Below are 20144 nucleotides of genomic sequence, written 5' to 3' on the forward strand. Positions count from 1 at the left end.
CAGTTCTTATAATCAAGAAATATTGAAATAGAAATAATAATTTTGGTAAGACCATCATTTTTATTATAGCGATTCGTCCCATTAATGAAATGTTTAGGTATTTCCATCTTTCTAAATCAGCCTGAATTTTGGTCCATGTAGCCTCATAATTGTTTTTTTAATAGTTTTGTGTTATTTGCTGTGACGTTTATTCCCAGGTATCTAACATTTTTACCACTGCAAATCCTGAAATCCTTTGCAATCTCTTTTTATTTTTCATCCATATTTTTAGTTATTATCTTGGTTTTGCCTCTGTTTAGTTTTAATCCTGCTGAAACTTTTTTTATTGATCGCACATGCCTAAGCACAAGTTTATTAATGTAGGAGATGAGTGTTTCCCAATATGCATTTCAATCACTGTATTTTGTTGCTTTTTTGCAACACCATTTGCGTTTGAATTATTCATGTACAATTACATACCACATATTCTATTAGAGGAAAAATCAGATATTTAATTCATTATATTAAATATGCAAGTAGGGAACCTACTACACATTCAAGGTCTATATCACCTTCAAGTAAAATGAGAGATCTCCAGCACAGTAAGTTATAACCAGCAATGTAGATAACAAAATCTGCAATGAGGCACAAAATCTTCTCTTGGTATATTTTGCCATGCCTTTACTTTTGCCTTAAAATATATTTTCACCCTCACATGCCTCTAAAAGGATGTACCATATGATCTTCGTCACTTTATCTAGCACAGTACCTGAAGTCGAGTGTTCATTTCTAAAAAGTAGAAATTCTTTTTTGAATCCACAAGAAATTCCACTGTCCCAGCAGATGAGTATTTTACTGCTTTGGCAAGAGCTACAGCTTGTTCTCCCATTGCTCTGCGTGTCTCTGGATCCAAGAAAGTGCTACACGTGTTTTTAAAAAGAAGAAAAAGTTTTTAATTGTGTTGAAACTAAAGAAATGTCAAGTAACTGCAATTCACATTAGGGAATAAAAATACTGTATTTAGTAAAAATGCTTTAAAAGCTATATTTTGTATAATAGTTCTTCAGACTGAAGAAAGAGAACCAATTCATTTCTCAAAAAATTGATAATTTAAAATCAAGGAATATGACCAAGAAATGTATTCACATTTGCTGAGGGAAGAGGCATTTGATGTGAGTTCTGCAAGCTACAAATTCACAGAGAAACAAATCAAATTTTTACAGGGGACATGCTCCTGAACATACAATAGACACAAGAAGCCAAATCCAACTGAACTGAATTACTTCAACTGAAAGTTACCAGATGTGCAGGAGGATTTCAAAAATCTTTGAGAAGTATCCTCTCCATAATTTGGTATGTCCTCCAGCACAACTCCATGATAATTTCCTCCAGAAGTATACCACAAAGTCACATTGAAGATGTCATATTTTGTTGGATGTAGATAATGAAACTACAGGGGTAATGGTACTGCAGGTTGTATATATTAAGTCATCCTCTACACTTGCCCATCTCACACACAAGTATGAGAACAAAACCAATGAATTGATACTTTTAGATATTCTAGATACTATAGCTCCGAGTTCTGGATTGAGGAATGGGTGGGCTTTCAGATGTGGCTAGATTACAACTCTCATGAATCCTAGTCAGCACAGACAAGGGAGAAGAATACTAGAAGTTGCAGTCCAGCAACATCCAGAGTTGTATGTTCCCATTTCTGCTCAAATTCCTTAATCCAAAATCATAAAAGTTACAAAGGAACACATATTCTAATCCAACACCCTAAATACATAACTGGAAAGGGGAAACATAAAGCATTATCTTTGTTCCTGAGTGTTATAGAACAGCTTTTCAATTCAAATGACCACTGATATGTCCCAACCTCCCCCCGCCTTTTTTTAAAAAAAACTGAACACTGATAATTTTTGCAACATCTCCACAATGTAGCATCTTTAAAATATCCACACACAACATTTCTGGTTTTAGTTAAGACATTAGAGGTAGCCGGATGTTCCAGTGAAAACCTTGAAATGAAGCCTTCATGCTTCAAACTATACTGCCTTGCCATTTAAACTCTAGCCTATAACAATGAATCTGACATACAATGACAGTAACAGCTTGCCTCTTGAATTATTCGCTCAACTTTACCCTAAAGCTGGAAGTTTTAATTTTCTGTTTTTCTTACTTTGATTCATCTGTTCCTCACAGCAGGGTTCTCCCTCCCCTCCCTGGACACAGCTGTTTCTTCTGCCCTAGAGTGCAGTTGGAGAACCCTTTTGGGATTCACTCTCAAGACTGCTCCTCAACCAGTAAGTTTCCTCACTACAGGACACTAAATATATCATTTTCCAGAGGCCAGGGGCACAGAAAAAATGCATTTTGTCAATGCTTTTCCACAATATTCTGATGGTATTTCAAAACTTTTGGTTAACCTTTGCAAACATTCATAACTTTTACCTGTTGAACCACAAAGGAAGTTGGTCTGTCTTTCACACTGAGCTCCTTATGCACAAACATATTCAGATTTTTTATTTTGTTAAATGACAAAATTGTTCCTATTCTTATACATTCATCAACAATTATATTTCTTATATTAGAGTGCTCAAAGGAATGTAATAATCTCATCATCAAGAAAAACTTCTTTGATGTGTAACCAAAGGCACATCCTGTGTTTTAAAAAATATTTTGATCTGTGTTTATAAAGCTCCTATAAGCAATAAAGAGTTTAAAATGTGTATAAATAGTCATGGATATTCCCAGCCCTACCACTTCGGTACAATAGAGCAATAGTTGGCCAACAGTCAGGAATTCTGGAAACTAAAATCCAAAACATCTGGAGGACCAAGGTTTAGGAAACAGTTCAGTGGAGTCTAGTGCACACCCCACTTTTCGAATGCACTGAACCCATTGTCAGGTTCTCTAATATACTAACTCACAAGATTTTTTTCTTTTTGTGTCAGGAGCGACTTGAGAAACTGCAAGTTGCTTCCGGTGTGAGAGAATTGGCCGTCTGCAAGGACGTTGCACAGGGGACGCCCGGATGTTTGATGTTTGATGTTTTACCATCCTGTGGGAGGCTTCTCTCATGTCCCCACATGGGAAGCTAGAGTTGACAGATGGGCGCTCACCCCGCTCCCCGGATTCGAACTGCCGACCATTCAGTCAGCAGTCCTGCTGGCACAAGGGTTTAACCCATTGCGCCACTGGGGGCTCCAAACTCACAAGATGATCTCGGGTCATTCTCTGTAGTTTATGTTTATATTATTTAAGGGAACATCTAGCATTCTTGAAATCTAACAAATCTTTCCCTGTCTTTTATTAAAGAAAATTGATAGACACTGTCATGAGTCTTAGCCTCTATATTTTACCACCAAAATATTTCTGTCAGTCTATATGTCCTTTTTAATGACATATAAATCTTTTAATGTTATATGCACAGGCTGAAGATTTACCAAAGAGACTTGTAACAGAACGATCCTACTTATTAGCAACCCATTAGAAAATGAGGGAAGTTGGCAGAGGAATAAGGAATAGGAATGTATTTCAAAAGCATCTACATTTTTCATATTTTGTCCTCCTGATCCCCAGCTGCTAGATATTCAATGTTCACCTTGAAACAATAAAGCAACAAACATTTTTGTAAATATCTTAAACTCTGTGACTGAGGGTCCAATCCAAAAATATTCACAGACACGCAGAGTTAGATTAAAAATATCTCTCAGACTCACACAACTTCCTACATTGATCTTCAAAAGCTTACACCTTGAAAACCACTAACATACACATGCAACCAATTTTATTATCCCCTTACAACATCTTGTACAATGTATGCTCCTGTGCCAGAAGGCTTTGAAGGCTTTCACAGAGATACTGCTAAAAGCAGTAGGTACATGTTCAAATAGAAGCAATGTTGTACTTCTTTGAATCTGAACAGTTAAATATAATCCCTAAAAAGGCAGCATTTTTGTTACTGGGACTTGGGGCAATCATGAAACTAAGTCAGTGACCTTAGAATATTCATTCGGACTCAGCCTACCCTGTTTCACATGGTTATAAAATAGGAGGATGAATATAAAATTCTCTGGAAGAAAGGTGTAAGGAAAGGCATGCATCTTATCCTTAGTTCACTGGAGTAAAGGTGGGCTACAAAGTTAATACATAATAAACATCTAAAACTTCATTTCAAAAATCATAGAATCATAGAGTTGGAAGAGACCACATGGGCCATCCAGTCCAACCCCCTGCCATGCAGGAAAAGCACAATCAAAGCAGCCCTGAAAGATGGTCATCCAGCCTCTATTTCAAAGCCTCCAAGGAAGGAGCTTCCACCACACTCTGAGGCAGAGAGTTCCACTGATGAACAGTTCTTATTTTATTTAATCAAAGGAGGAAACCGATTGTCCAATTCACAGTTTAACTGAAACCAAACCACAAACACATTCAAGGAGGTTACAGAATTTTTTGGCAGTTTGGGTTTAGCCTTTATAAAATACTAGCTGTGCCCGGCCATGCGTTGCTGTGGTGTTGTCTGGTGGTGTTGGTGATAACTTGTTGAGGTAGTGGTGGTATTGAATGTCTGTTGTATGGTTGTCTTTATGTTTAGTATGCATTTGGTTGTTTATGTACTGTGAAAGTGGTGAGGGTAGAGGGGGTCTATGTCCCTGTCGTTATACGTTGTCCATGTGTTGTGAATGCTTGGATTGTGTCTTGCTGCATAGTAGAAAGGGTTGGGCTGGATGGCCCTTAGGGGTCTCTCCAAACTCTTGGATTCTATGCTTCTATTATCATCATCATCATCATCATCATCATCATCTTCATCTTCATCATCATCATTATGTAGAGGCTGGATGGCCATCTGTCAGGAGTGCTTGGATTGTGTCCTCCTGCATGGTAGAAGGAAGTTGAACTGGATGATCCTTAGGGGTATCTGCTAACCTTAAGATTGTATGATATTATTATTATTATTATTATTATTATTATTATTATTATTATTATTATTATTATTATTGAGAGGCTGGCTGGCCAACTGTTGGGAGTGCTTGGATTGTATCGTCTAATGGCAGAGTTAGGTTGGACTGGATGGCCTTTAGGAGTCTCTCCTAACGGTCTGATTCTATTATTTGATTTGTATTATTACTGTGCAGATGGCCATCTGTCAGGAGTGCTTGGTTTGTGTTGTCCTGCATGGTAGAAGGAAATTGAACTGGATGATCCTTAGGGGTCTCTCCTAACCTTAGGATTGTATGATATTCTTCTTATTCTGATTCTTATTGAGAGGCTGGGTGGCCATCTGTTGGGCGTGCTTGGATTGTGTCCTCCATGGCAGAATTGGGTTGGACTGGATTACCACAGTAATTATTTCATATTACAGTAGAATCTCACTTATCCAACATTCACTTATCCAGTGTTCTGGATTATCCAACGCAGTCTGCCTTTTAGTAGTCAATGTTTTTGTAGTCAATGTTTTAAATTCATTGTGATATTTTGGTGCTAAATTTGTAAATACAGTAATTACATCATAGTATTACTGAGCATTGAACTACTTATTCTGTCAAATTTGTTGTATAACATGATGTTTGGTGCTTAATTTGTATAATCATTACCTAATTTGATATTTAATCAGCTTTTCCTGAATCCCTTATTATCCAACATATTCACTTATCCAACGTTCTGCTGGCCTGTTTATGTTGGATAAGTGAGACTCTACTGTATATTTATCATCTTATATTATCTGCTTAGAACTGGATTATATGAGGCCCCTTCTACACAGCTGTATAAAATGCACACTGAAGTGAATTATCTGGCAGTGTGGACTCAAGATAATCCAGTTCAAAGCAGATAATATAAGATTATAAATGGGTTACATAGCTGTGTGGAAGGGCCTTGAGTCTACACTGCCATATAATCCAGTTCAAATCAGATAATCTGTATTTTATAGGCAGTGTGGAAGAGGCCTGAGGCCTAACTGTGCCTGTCTCCTGGGCTGAGTAGGTTGCTAGGAGACCAGGTGGGAGGGGTTTAGCCTTGTAACTGGCAGCAATTGGATAAAAAACAATTATTCCTCTCCCTCTAATTAGGACTTTATTTTTCTTTTCTTTTTGTTGTATGAACGTAGAGGCATGGATGAGGGGTTGTGCTGCCAAGTTTAGTGTTTCTAGGATGTGTAGTTTTGTTGTTTTGTCCTTGGCCGAAGTTTTTTAATCCTTTTATATATAGAGACAGCATATATGTAGAGTTACTCATCAACACATAGAAATTATGTGACGGTATCTGCAACCTTTTTGAGTCATTCTATGTATTTGTTTAGTTTCCGTATTACTATCTAAAAGAGTTGCTATATTTCAATATTTGAAATGCCAAACTTGAAAAGTCTGTTTCAGTCATTTCACATGGCATGTTGTTGCTATTGCTACTATTAGAAATTATTCCATGTAATAGCAGTTGAGATAAGAAATATGAAAGACACTCAACTACAGCTGGTCACTGATACTCATTTGTCTTCAATATCTATTGTTAACATTTTATGCAATTGAATGCTAAGTGTTACTTATGGTCATAACAAGTATATATGCTCACCTTGGGGCTTCTTCAATAACTTTCTGATTTCTCCTCTGAATAGAACACTCTCTCTCATTCAGCCACAGTGCGTTGCCATGTTTATCAGCCAATACCTAGTAGAGAGTCACTGTTAATAAATAAATGCAATGTTTCTCTCTCCATCAGCAGTGAAATTTTTACAAGAGATTTATAAAATTATGCACATATTTTAAATAAGTATCAGTTAGAAATATTCTTTATATCGTATTCAGTTCTTTTTTAAAAAGTTTCTCACAATGCAAAGCCCAAAATGATACTTTGGAAACATCCAGTGAACAGAAAATAGCCACTCCATACAATGAGTGCAGCCCCCGATGGCGCAATGTGTTAAAGCGCTGAGCTGCTGAACTTGCAGACCAAAAGGTCGCAGGTTCGAATCCAGGGAGCAGAGAGAGCGCCCACTGTCAGCTCCAGTTCCTGCCAACCTAGCAGTTCGAAAACATTCAAATGTGAGTAGATCAATAGGTACCGCTCCGGCGCTCCATGCAGTCATGCCGGCCACATGACCTTGGAGGTGTCTACGTACAACGCTGGCTCTTCAGCTTAGAAATGGAGATGAGACCAACCCCCAGAGTCGGACACGTCTGGACTTAATGTCAGGGGAAATCTTTACCTTTACTACAATGAGTGTTTTTTAATGTTCTTCTCTGTTTTGAAAGTATTATTCATGTTGCAAGGGAAACATAAGATTTAAAACCATTTTTGTTGTGGATAGCTAGCTGTCCAATATTTTGGCCATAATTCAATTGCATTAGAGTGCGTGAACTGAGTGTATGTCCCTCAAAAGGCCCCCACTTAGGGCATGGGGGGTGGGCAATTCTGATAAATGTCCTCAGTCAATTTAGGCCCAGAAGATGTCCTTTTTAAATAGGAGGTGTACCAGACCCCAACCCTTGCTTTAGAATATCTTTCAAGTTCATAACAGTACAATTTTATCGGCAGTGAATAGGTTAAACTGCTTCTTATCATCTGGCTTCCAATACACACAGTACAGTTGCTGTTATATGAAGTTATTGAACTGCTGTCACAATATATTCCAAGCACTAAAAATGAAATCCTTATGAAAGAAATTACAAGAATTCTGCATTTTGGACCAGAAAAAGTAGAACTTTAAGAATTATATAAACAATGGATTTCTTGTCAGGAAAGATTAACTCATCACTGTCCACACATTCTATGGATTATGTTCCATAGACCAAGAAAACGAACTTAATATTCAAAGGGTAAAGTTCTTCAAACTTAAAGAAACCTTTGCTTCCTATTAAAATGAAGCATGTGTATGAACTGGAGGAAAAACAAAAGAAAGCAATATTAAATTATCCTTTGCAACCCCAGAAAATTGAAAGCAGTAAAGGGAGACACACCTGAATTTCTATGTGACGCGGATTATCTATAAACTTTTCTATTAACAATCGATCATCACCAAAACTTGATGCAGCTTCTTGCGATGAAAATCTAAAACCTTCCCTATAAGACAAAGCAAATTAAAACTTACACAGAAGTCAGGATGTTATTTTTGTTAATCAGTTTTCTTTTTTGCACCCATTTCTGAAGGTAGTTTTCTGCACTGTCAGTCAAGCCCTACCTTACGCTATAAAACCTCAAGGGAATAGTAACATTGGTTGTCAGAGTCTATCACAAAATAAGCAGCTGTAAATTGCCATATTCATAACAAATAAACGACTATATGTTTTGTTTGTCTGTCACCTCCAGAAGGAGGAAGTAAAATCTGATAGGTATTTTGAAAGCTTTTTGTTGTTCGGTTGATGGGGGGGGGGGGGAGGTAAAAAGGATTGCACTTGTGATTATAATTTTTGGGGAGGTATATACAATGACTGCCCCAAAGAACTACATGCACCCCCATTAGTCATTAAATTATTTTAGTTTTTATTTCCATCCTCTCAAATTATGTTTCCTGAGCAACTAACAACAAAATGCTATATAATAAAAATGCTAATTTCAAAGCAAAAACAAGATCCAATTGGAAAGAAAACAGAATTTATATTAGCTCACGCAGTCCGCATGGCCTGATTTCCCATAAAGGCTAGACAGATGGCTTTTTATGTCGAAATATTTTTGTATTAAAAATTTTCAAAAAATGAAAGTTCCACATGAAAAAGGTCCACTAAACTTGTGTGATGTATCCCTTCACAATTTCCATATCATCTCTGCCAGGCATTTCATGTAGTCATTAAGCAGTATCTGACAAGATGGAATGCTGAAGGTTGCTACTACCTTTATGGGACAGAATAACAAACTAACAGCACTACTTCCAAGGAGTATGTAGAAGTGGAACTACCAGCTCACTGAGGCAACTGAAGGCACCACAGCCCAATAATGAAATGTATCTGATAACCATGACACGGGTCCAGTTTAGTGCTTCTTTCTGTAAACTGGGAAGAAAGGCATGATCAAATATTTCATCCATCCTCTATGCCAGTGGTTCCCAGCCTGTGGTCCGTGGACCACCAGTGGTCCACAAGAACTAAAATATGGTCTGTGGCCTCACCGTTACTACATCATTGCAATGCCCCACAGACAATGCCCCCTTCTTCGTGGCCTTGCGCCCGTGGCGAGGAGGCAAGAGAAAGCCATTAGGGACAGATTCTTCGGTCTTGCACTTCACTTTTTGTATTTTTTTTCAACCTCAGCCTCCTCCTCTTTTTTTTTTTTTACACGAGCATTAACACAATTCACTGATAATAACACAGCCTAACAAAAAAAAACTTGGTGTCTTCATTTTTAGACCTGTTCATGTGATTATTTGTGGTGCTGATTCAGAAAATTGCATTGGATAGGCCACATCAGCTGTAGATTATTAAATATGGTTTTCTATGGGCAAGCAGATGGCGACTACTGGATGGCATATGTTTTGTATCAGAAACTAGAGCTGATGTTGTCTATCCAACGCAATTTTTTGAATCAACACCCCAAATAACCAAACCAAATCTAAAGTTGATCAAAAACTGCTTCGTCCCCAAGTTATGAACATGATAGGTTCTGTAGGTTTGTTCTTAAGTTGAATTTGTTTATAAGTCGAAACAGATACATTTCTTAAGTGTAACTCCATTCATCTATCTATCTATCTATCTATAAGCTTTGGATTGCACATGGAAGGGTTAACACCCCTGTGGTGTTTATTTTGCTGTCTGTGCCCCAGTTCCGAAGATTTCACCTTGCTTTCTGTCCCTGTGATAATTGGATTTAGAAAAAATTGCTTGTTGTGGAAACAAGGATAGGAGATAAAGCTTCAGTGGAGATCCCACGATAACTCTTTCAGGAGTGAATTTCTCCTCAAAGGGTAGATTTCTCTCGCTTCCTCTTGTCCCACCCCCATTCTTAACTATGAGTTATTTGAAAGTTGGATGTTTGTAACTCATGGACTGTCTGTATTTAACTATTACAGAACAGCCTCCAGTGCTCCAAGTCTACCTTCAAGACAGATGTGTATAAGGATTCACTTCATTCTCAATTAATTTTATAAACTACAGCACTGATCTTTCTCAATGCCATTATGAACTCATCTGGTATTTCATCTACTGCAATGACGTTATTATTTTAAAGTAATCATTTATTTCCTTGTATTTAATCAATATGGAAAAAAATCACTCAATAAAACAGTTCACAATGTGTTTAAAAATCACATAGTAAATCAGAAAAAACAGTATAGCAAATGGTATAAAAGCAATTTGAAAAGCATTAGGATGTTAAACATATTAAATGATTTAAATCTAATATGTCTAATAGAAATATATTTGCCCATCTCCAAAAAAGATAACCATGTGGTTCCAAACAAGTCTTTTCAGGAAGGATGTTCTATAATAAAGGGCCATCACTTAGAAGTTCCTTTCTCTCATAGCCACCCACTTCATTTCACTCAAAGCTGTCCTGTGCATAGGACAGTTATATGTGAGACTGTGGATCTTTAGATTCCACCACTCAATTTAAGAAGGCAGCAAAATTGATTTTTCCCCATGAGAACAAGACCTCATGGGGAACACATGGTTTATTATTCTCTCAGAAGCATTCCAGAAATATTATCCACCCTAGAAAAACATGTGTCTTGTTTTCATGGTAAGAAGTTAATCTTGTTGAAGCCATGACAAATTTTCTAGTAAAATCTAATTGAAGGGGTAGAAAAATCAGAGCAGGCCATACATAGTCAACTACATGTTGCCCCTCCTTGTTTTGATACTATAATATAAAACTCTTTAATGATTTTTAAGTTTGCATTAATTGTAGTTCTTTTATTTTTCTCCACATTTAAGCACTTCAACATTCTTATATGATTTGTATTAATGTAGTCACATCCTCTAACAGTTAAAATTACTCCAAAAACATAAACAAAAAACTCTACAACTAAAACAACGTAAATGCAATATTTCCCAATGATTTCTACAATCAAATAGAGAATGAAAAAAATTAAGACATAAAGAAGTTTAGAGATAAGGACAAGATGCACCAAGCAAATCTAACTTCCAAGGCTACCAAGATGTCCACTAATTCGGTAATTTGTTACAAACTCAACCCAACTACTTAGAAATATTTGAAACAATTAGAATCAGTGCTATTTTCACTGTGAAAACAAGAGTAGTTAAATTCTTTGGCTTTGTTCTGTAAGTGTTTTGTTATTTGATATGTGCAACTGTTTTTAATCAATTGATGCGTGTGCTAATTAAAATTATTGATTGTAGTTCTTGTTTGTATTTGTTTTGTTAAAATCAATATGCTTAATTATATAATCCATAAATCTTTGAAGGCCAGAAACTGTGTGCTTAGCTCAAACTAAGTATTCAAATTTATTTTCAGATTAGTTTTGTAAAGGTCCGATTGCCTCTATAAACTTGCCCTTTACCATGAAGAGAAGGGGGAAAGTAAAGCCCTGAATGTGATCTTTCTGTCATTTTGAATTTCAAATATCCTTAAAACAGGTCCACTTTGCCTCTGCTTTTCAGAGCAGCAGAGATATTGAGAACAGCTAGATTACTCCATCTGCCTTTTCTGATTATATACCACTGTAAACTGTGGTGGGAGAAGCCTCTTGCTACTGCAGCTCAAGAGGATCAAGCTGTTTCACATTTCCACTAAGCTGTTGGTCTTCAAGTGGTACAGCATGACCCAAAACTGGGTCATGAACTGACCTATGATGCATGCAAAAACCGCATAGCTAACTACTCTTTTCATGTTCACATTTTAGGGAAGGGGGTTGGGAGTGTAAGATGGAAGATAGATAGGAAGAGGAAATACAGAAAGAAAAAAAGGATAAAAAATAGGCATACACATACACTTTCAGGTTTCCATTTCCCCTTAAAATGGCCCATGTCCTATGGTGCTTGACTACTGATTGAGACTACTGTCTACATTTTATTGTGTTACTGTTTTTATTGATGTAATACTGTTTTGGGCTTGTCCGAGTGTAAGCTGCCCCGGGTCCTTTGGGAGCTGGAGCTGATTATAAATAAAGTTTTTATTATTATTATTATTATTATTATTATTATTATTATTATTATTATTATTATTACATGTTAAAAAGTCTGTTCCAAATTATATGTGCCTTTCTTTTAAATCCCCACTTTAAAAAAACCCTCTATTTTTAAAGAGTATGTTCAGAGCAGGGACATATATGCATAAGACACAGGGACTACAAAAAGCACTAACATGAACCAAACACCTGCATTTTTGGTAAGTAGAGACCAAAGTTGGATCCATGGAACAATCCATTTTAAACTATACAAGTTCTTGGAACCACTAATTTAAAGCTATGTTTTACATTACTATGTTTTGAGGAGGTAAAATTACATTCTTACCATCTATGCAAAGGAAGCTGTGGTTTGTTTGAAAGGAAAAGTGGATGAACCAAAACTTATTTGCATTTTTTAAAATCCCACAATTTATTGAAAATACATTTATTCGATCTCTCCAGAAGACCACAACAAGTTTTTAAAAACCTAGATGTCTGAGAAAACAAAATACCACACATACAGTAGAGTCTCACTTATCCAAGCTAAATGGGCCGGCAGAAGCTTGGATAAGCGAATATCTTGGATAATAAGGAGGGATTAAGGAAAAGCCTATTAAACATCAAATTAGGTTATGATTTTATAAATTAAGCACCAAAACATCATGTTATATAACAAATTTGACAGAAAAAGTAGTTCAATACACAGTAATGTTATATTGTAATTACTGTATTTACGAATTTAGCACCAAAATATCACAATATATTGAAAACATTGACTACAAAAATGGCTTGTATAATCCAGAGGCTTGGATAAGTGAGACTCTACTGTACATTCCTGACTTTGACACACTCACACACACCTATCCCCAAGCTTTCACCACCAAATTATGCATTTTAAACAAATCTGCATGAAATTATATCCTCAAGCTTTGGCTATCAAATTATGTATTTTTAAATATGGAATCTCCATGAAATTATATAGATGGCTCCTTTTCTGTCCTCAGTAAGTTAAACAGCTCTTTCGCCACATGTCTGTAGGGTAAGGAAAAGGTGTGAATGTAACACCAGTGAGAAGACACCTGGCACCAATGGAAATAAACAGTGACCCAGTTTCCTGCGGTTTTCTGCAAACAGGGCAATCACCAGTAGCTGTTATTCTGATCAACACCCATCTTTTAGGTCAACAGAAATTAGCATGTGTAATTAACATCTGCTGATGACAATTTAAAGCAGTCTTTATTAGGAACCTTCCTGATGCTGTTCTTTTTTCAGCCATTTTTAAAACCAATTCACAGTCTCACTCTCACTTTCATAAGATATTGTGTTCACATCCTTCACAGCAGTTAAAATTTACTGCTGGTGACGCTTATCCCTGTCAGAAGCCTTGTCCTGTACTAAGATGAACCTGGAGGTGACCTGTATGTGCCAAACACATGTGCAGCCTCTAATTACATTTTTTTGCTTATTATTTCTTCGGGCATTTTAAACAAACCAGACGGTGTATAAGACAATGTTATTATAAACCACATAATGTCATTTGTGTCAATTCATACATATTCATGTCATGGAATCCAAAGACCTATATTAACTGTAAGTTATATGTCCCATGTCTCTAAATGTCATTAGGTTCTACTGCCTTCCCTACAAAAACTGTACTCATTTATTCATTCCTGCCAGTACAGAGAAATGCAAAACTTCAAAAAAATAAACCTAAGTAATAATCTTGATTTGTATCCTATATCTGAGGATCTAAACTAAAGCATTTCACTAACTGAAACACCATAGTGGGTTTTGAACCAAAACCTTTTTTCTGGACATTTCCCTGTTAAATACATAGAATACATTTAAGTGTGCAATTTGAAGTGAATATGATTACTAAACATATGTGTTTCTTGATGAAAAGTCAACACTGATAAGTAATCAATTTTTATGGAGCTCAGATATCTGTTATTATATTGTTACTATATTATATGTTCCTGTTTCTTCTACTGCTTTGATATTGTCATATTTTAGATAGACAGATAAGACTATATGGAAACCTTTACCTCTGAGGTTTCATCAGACGGAATTTTTCAACTCAGACTAGCATTTTGATTTTGTTGCCTAAACATGAAATATAGATGGAAACTTCATGTTCAGAGACACTGTATCTCTGAATGCCAAACACTGTAGATATTGAACAGTGAGAAAGATGCTGACTTGAGGTCCTATTTATAAGGTATGTAAATAGGATAATAAATCAGTGATATGGAACACATGACTCTCCTCAGATATTCTTCAACTATAGCTCTCATAATCCCTTACTGTTGGACATTCTGCAAAGGGCTGACTGGGTCAAAAACCTTTTGGAGGGCACAAGTTACCCTCCACCAAAACTTTGTGATACAGTCCAGAAAGGTTCTTCTTATTGCTATGACATCATTGAAGGTAGACAGAATGTGATCAGCCACACTTCACAGCCCCCGATGGCGCAATGGGTTAAACCCTTGTACCAGCAGGATTGCTGACCAAAAGGTTGGTGGTTCAAATCCAGGGAGAGCGGCTGAGTTCCCTCCGTCAGCTCCAGGTCCCCCTGTGGGAACATGAGAGAAGCCTCCCACAAAGATGGTAAGTATCAAACATCTGGGCGTCCCCTGGGCAACGTCCTATCCTTTCACATGAGAAGCAACTTGCAGTTTCTCAAGTCGCCCCTGACACACAAAAAAATCCACACTTCACAATAACAGGGGAAAATCAGAAAGTCTTGCAGAGAAGAATTTAAAAGGTATACTATCTTGAAATTAAATATATTAGTACTAAAATATGTTTAGTAAAAAACTAAAATTTGACAAGTTTAAATTTACTTACAGAGCTAAGTGGCCAGGGGGAAAAATAAACCCTTAAGTGCAAGACAAACATGTGGACTAATTTTGATTTTCCAGTGGCAAATAATATGTGTTGTGTGTGTGTGGGGGGGGGGGGGGGGGGGGTCACAGGAAAAGGGAGAAATCACAAAACTATTATGGAGTAATATTCTTACAAAACATTTAATAACACTTTGGCATATGGATCCAATTTGCAATAAAAATTGTAGCAAACCACAGTATTAGAAAACTGCAAAGCTGTGATGGCATAAAAGCTCAGTTTCAGTCTTCTGTTTGATATCTGTTTGACTGTCAGTTCACAGTGGTTTAATGGGACTTTGAAAACAGCCATATTCATCAAAACTAGATTTTGGACAGCATCTCACCTGGTCTCTTCATCATCCCACGCAATTCTCATGCCTTTCCCTCCACCACCTGCTGATGCCTTGATCATGACGGGGTAGCCTAGCAGCAGGGAACAATTAGACAGAAGTTCAGACTTTGATCAGTAAGTCATACAGGCATGACAACTGACCAGACGTCCAATAACATGGCAGACAACAACACGCTTATTAAAAGGCTGTTTGTTGGGAAGGAAGTTTTAAGGTTGCGTATTATGGATGGCAGTCATCTTCTGAACTTCAGTATAGAGACATTAATTAATAACATTTTATATAAATAGTAAAATCAAAGATATGACACATTTTGTATTATTTAAGAGTTTCACATGCCACCTTTTCCTTAAGAGATTCTCTAGACAACACTCAAAAAATAATCACAATAAAATTATTAAAAATATAGTCAAGAACCCAACCAGCCAAGAATAGTCATGGAAGCAGAACCACGGTTTCAATTAACCCAGTTCACCTAAGCCAACTGCTACATCCTCACTGCTTGTTTAAAAAAACAACTACAAAGGTAATCAGGCAAGCTGCTCTGGAGAGGGTGCATCACAGTTTAAGCACTACAAATGAAAAGGTCTTCTGTGTTCCCAGGCATTCAACTTCAGAAGGAGATGAAAGGGATGCTACTTTAAAAATATTAGTTATGTTTATACTTAAGCGGGAAAACAGAACCTCTTGCATTATTGACTGTTGCAATGTTTAAAATAACTAGTTATTTTTCCAGTTCTTCCAAGTAATTGGCATAGCTACTTTTAGTTGTTTTATTTTTTGAAAAAAGCATCTGATTCTCATATTCTGCAGTGCAGGGGACAACATGAGCCAGTAGATGAATCAAGTAGTGCTTGCCCCAACTGTTTAGTGAGGTCACATGCCCATAATGTTAAGACTTACAATTATGCCACAGAAGAAGAGTTGTTACTCTTGCTATGAGCAGCTATTTGTAATTAGTTACTTCCAAGTTCTGGATAAAAGAGTTGTTAAAAATCACACAGTTGAACACCATAAACAGGGTACATAGAATAAAACTAAATTGTACCTACTGAAAAATGTAACAATCCTGATTACTTGTTATGTTTTGATACCATATTACCATGATTTTATTAAATGTATTACATGGGATTCAATGGCTAAAATATAACAGCTGAAACGTCTTGAGTACAAAAGTTTTAAAAGTACTTCAAATCAGAGGGTGGCATCCAATGTCTTTGTTCAATGAAAACAAAGAACTTCCATTCATGAAGAGAATCCTATTGGATTTAAACTACATATTCTAAAAGAAAGCCTGAAGAATGGCAATTGACATTCTGTCTCATCTGGTTGGTGGTGACCATGTTGAATGCGATCAAAGTGAAAGGTTCAGGACCAATAGCACAGTATAGGCATACCTCCATTAACAATGCCTCTGACAAATAAGTTCTTTTTATGAAGTCTTTTATACCAACTTAGTCCCTTTTTGTTCCTTATCCTCTGTCTAGACAGTTTTTAGCAGAATCAGCAATCAGAATATCATGAAGAAGAATTCTGGTGTTGGGCTGCAGCAGCTAGGCTTGCAGTAAAAAATACAATAAAGTTTGAGTTGGGAAAGAATAAGATTACATTCTAGTCTGTGCTACTATAGTAGTGCATGCCTTTCTACAAAAGGCAAGGTAAACAGCAGCTTCTTCCAGAATCTCTTACTGAGCATGAACAAACAGCAAAAGAGGGAGAAAACCACTACACAGACACATAGATCTAAAAATCTGACCACTAATATAAAATCATTTTTAAAAATGAGGCTGGTGAAAGAAAGAAAAATCACTTGTAGATTCAGTGTAGAAACAGCTTTCAAGTAGTCTCTAAAAGTCTCAAAATGCTTCTTCAACGTATGCAAGGCTTTTTAACAGGTTGTTTCTTTACACAAGTGCATATTGTTAGTTTTGAATAAATAGTTTGTTGAAACCTGTTGACCTGCACTTTTTTGAGACAGTTTTTTTGAAAACTATTCCTGTTCTTTTCAAGATATTTCTGTCTCTGGTATTAAACTTTCTAAATGGTTCGGGACCCGCCTACCTTCGTGACCGTATCTCCCCCTATGAACCTGCATGATCTCTTCATTCATTCGGAGAGGCCCTTCTCTCGCTCCCACCACCATCACTGCCTCGTTGGTGGGGACGAGGGAGCGGGCCTTTTCAGTAGTTGCCCCCAGGTTCTGGAACTCCTTCCCAGGGGAGATCAGGCAGGCACCCACCCTTGCTTCCTTTAAAAAGCAGCTTAAAACTTGGCTTTTTTGCTGCACCTTTGAATAACCGAGTCCCCTTATCTAAAAGTCAGATCAATAATACCTTTGTTCGCACAGGTCCCTTTTCTCACAACAAATTGGCTAGCCATCTCCCTCCCTTTAGGTCCTGGGTCTAAGGACACTTTGTCCTCTGACCCAAAGCACTTTAGAACTATGCCACTGCACTTTAGTTTAAGTAGCCCTGTCATGCCATCCCGTCCACCAACCTGGTGGTCCATTTTATCTTACTTTATTTTAACTGTTTTTATTTTTAACTGATTTATATGTCAATTGAGTTTTTATGATTTACTGTATTGTTTTGGTTAAGATAACTGTATAACAGCTGGTTTTTACTGTCTTTGTATTTTAATGTGTTTTAACTGATTTTGTATTTCGGGCTTCTGACCCGTGTAGCCGCCCCGAGTCCCTGCCGGGAGATGGTAGCGGGGTAGAAAAATAAAGTATTATTATTATTATTATTATTATTATTATTATTATTATTATTTCTGTTAAAGAAGAAATGTCCAGGAACATATATACCAGTACTTCATTTGCTGGATATGCCCATACATCTGCATGCAGATTCATGCCAGACTGAGACTTATTCCACCTCCATGGACTTACTATACAGACTCTGAAGTGCCCCTGAACAACCACTGTGTGCCTTGCAGGGAGTGAACACAATCAGAGAAGCATCTGTCTACATCCCACTGAGGTCCACAGGAACCTTTTGGAAGTTTTAATGCTGATGTAACCATTTCACACCTGGTCACAGGGATGTAGCCAGTAAAGTGCACGAAATGGCAGAAATCCATTCTGTTTTAATTCTGTTATCAGGTATGCCCCCCTCCCCATTCTGTTTTCGGGAAGATTTCCGGGAGATTAGGAGGGGGGCCGTTCTGATTTGTAATTCAGGATCCAGAATCTTCCCGAAAACAAAACAGGGAAGGGGGGCCACAATTCAAAACAGAAACAGAACTGATTTCTGCCATTTTGAACACCCCTAGTAATCAAGTCCTTCTCCGATAGCTCCTCACAAGGCATAAAATGGCCATGTAGGGGCTGGGGCTATATGGGAAGTCAGAAGAGCTTTGGGAAGGGGAATGCCAACCTCACTGATATCCCAAAAAGAACATATGTAGGTATAAAATAAACTTATATACTGTGTGTCATTAAAAGTATTCTAGCCACAGACTTCCAAATTCTCCAGTCAATCAAGGACCTAATATCGCCAACTCCAATCTTAACAGTATACTCAGGCTACAATCAGGCTATGATCTTGAGCCCATATCCTGAAAGGGGATGGTAGCTATTTTTCCACACTTATTCTCATTTTTTGGATCCTCATTAAGATGTAACTTGATTTTATTGGCAGGGAAATACCCCAGTACATCAAAATGACTCTGTCAGCCTTCAAAAATCAATAATTTCAACCAGTCCATCACACTCCCAGAGCAAGAAAACCATAGAAGAAGTAAAATTTGTCAGGAAAGGATCAAACTATAACAAGGGAATGAATATTAAACCCTTCATCTTCAGATGTTCATCCTCCTGCCCAATAGAAAACATTACATCAAGAGTGTGCTCTGAGCTGCAGTATGAATTGGCTCTCCTTAACTACTAAAACAGCAAAAGATTTGGATTAGAATTTTATGTGGCATACCACATATGTGCTCCTTGAATATTCCTATTTCTGCCTATATTGAAAACATCTGACACTACTAGTTTTGTTATTGCTGTTGCTGTCCATTCATTCCTTCCAAATTTATTCTTCAAAGAATACATTTAAAAGTCCAAAGGCTCACTTTGGTCAGATCTAAGCAGACCCAAATTTTAAAATATTAGAAGCAGCTGATTATTCTATTGTGTGTGTATATTTTATGTGACATGGTCATCCAAATTGCTCATTTTCATCTTGCTTGATGGATATTAAATTCATAGTTCGCAAAACTCATCCCTATCCAGTTTTTACTTTCTGTGATTTCAATTAGATTTCCTCTAAGAAGAAGGCCCACATGTTACGAGGAGGATTAGAGGATATAACGTAATAACATTAATGTATCTGGGCCAATAAAATAATGCCACTAAAGAAGTCATTAACAAACACGGGTCTCACTACATTTACTGAAATGACTGCAGTATTTTCAAATGTTGCAACTTCTAGAAGTCTATTTGCTGATTTGCAAATAATACAGTAGAGGCTCACTTATCCAACACTCGCTTATCCAACATTCTGGATTATCCAACGCATTTTTGTAGTCAAGGTTTTCAATATATCATGATATTTTGGTGCTAAATTTGTAAATACAGTAATTACAACATAATATTATTGCGTATTGAACTACTTTTTCTGTCAAATTTGTTGTCTAACATGATGTTTTGGTGCTTAATTTGTAAAATCATAACCTATTTTGATGTTTAATAGGCTTTTTCTTAATCTCTCCTTATTATCCAACATATTCGGTTATCCAACGTTCTGCCGGCCTGTTTATGTTGGATAAGTGAGACTCTACTGTATTACAAATTAGAGTAAATGTGATCATCTAAACAACTTTATTTACGCATACTTACATTTATTCATTCATTCATTCATTCATTCATTTAAA

At 36.8% G+C, this 20144-nt stretch overlaps 1 protein-coding gene across 2 annotated transcripts in view; it reads right to left on the minus strand.

The window, feature by feature from the left end:
- The window catches only part of pcca (propionyl-CoA carboxylase subunit alpha), a 299632-nt gene that overhangs the window by 187818 nt on the left and 91670 nt on the right, over window positions 1-20144 (minus strand). For both annotated transcript variants that reach the window (XM_008106964.3, XM_062975473.1), the window contains exons 9-12: window positions 15264-15342; window positions 7938-8040; window positions 6553-6647; window positions 749-899 (exon numbers count right to left, since the gene is read on the minus strand). In XM_008106964.3, the coding sequence (XP_008105171.1) occupies window positions 749-899; window positions 6553-6647; window positions 7938-8040; window positions 15264-15342 (428 nt within the window). The remainder of the gene's footprint in view (window positions 1-748; window positions 900-6552; window positions 6648-7937; window positions 8041-15263; window positions 15343-20144) is intronic.

The sequence above is a fragment of the Anolis carolinensis genome, chromosome 3 (assembly GCF_035594765.1).
Source record: "Anolis carolinensis isolate JA03-04 chromosome 3, rAnoCar3.1.pri, whole genome shotgun sequence".
Classification (NCBI taxonomy): domain Eukaryota; kingdom Metazoa; phylum Chordata; class Lepidosauria; order Squamata; family Dactyloidae; genus Anolis; species Anolis carolinensis.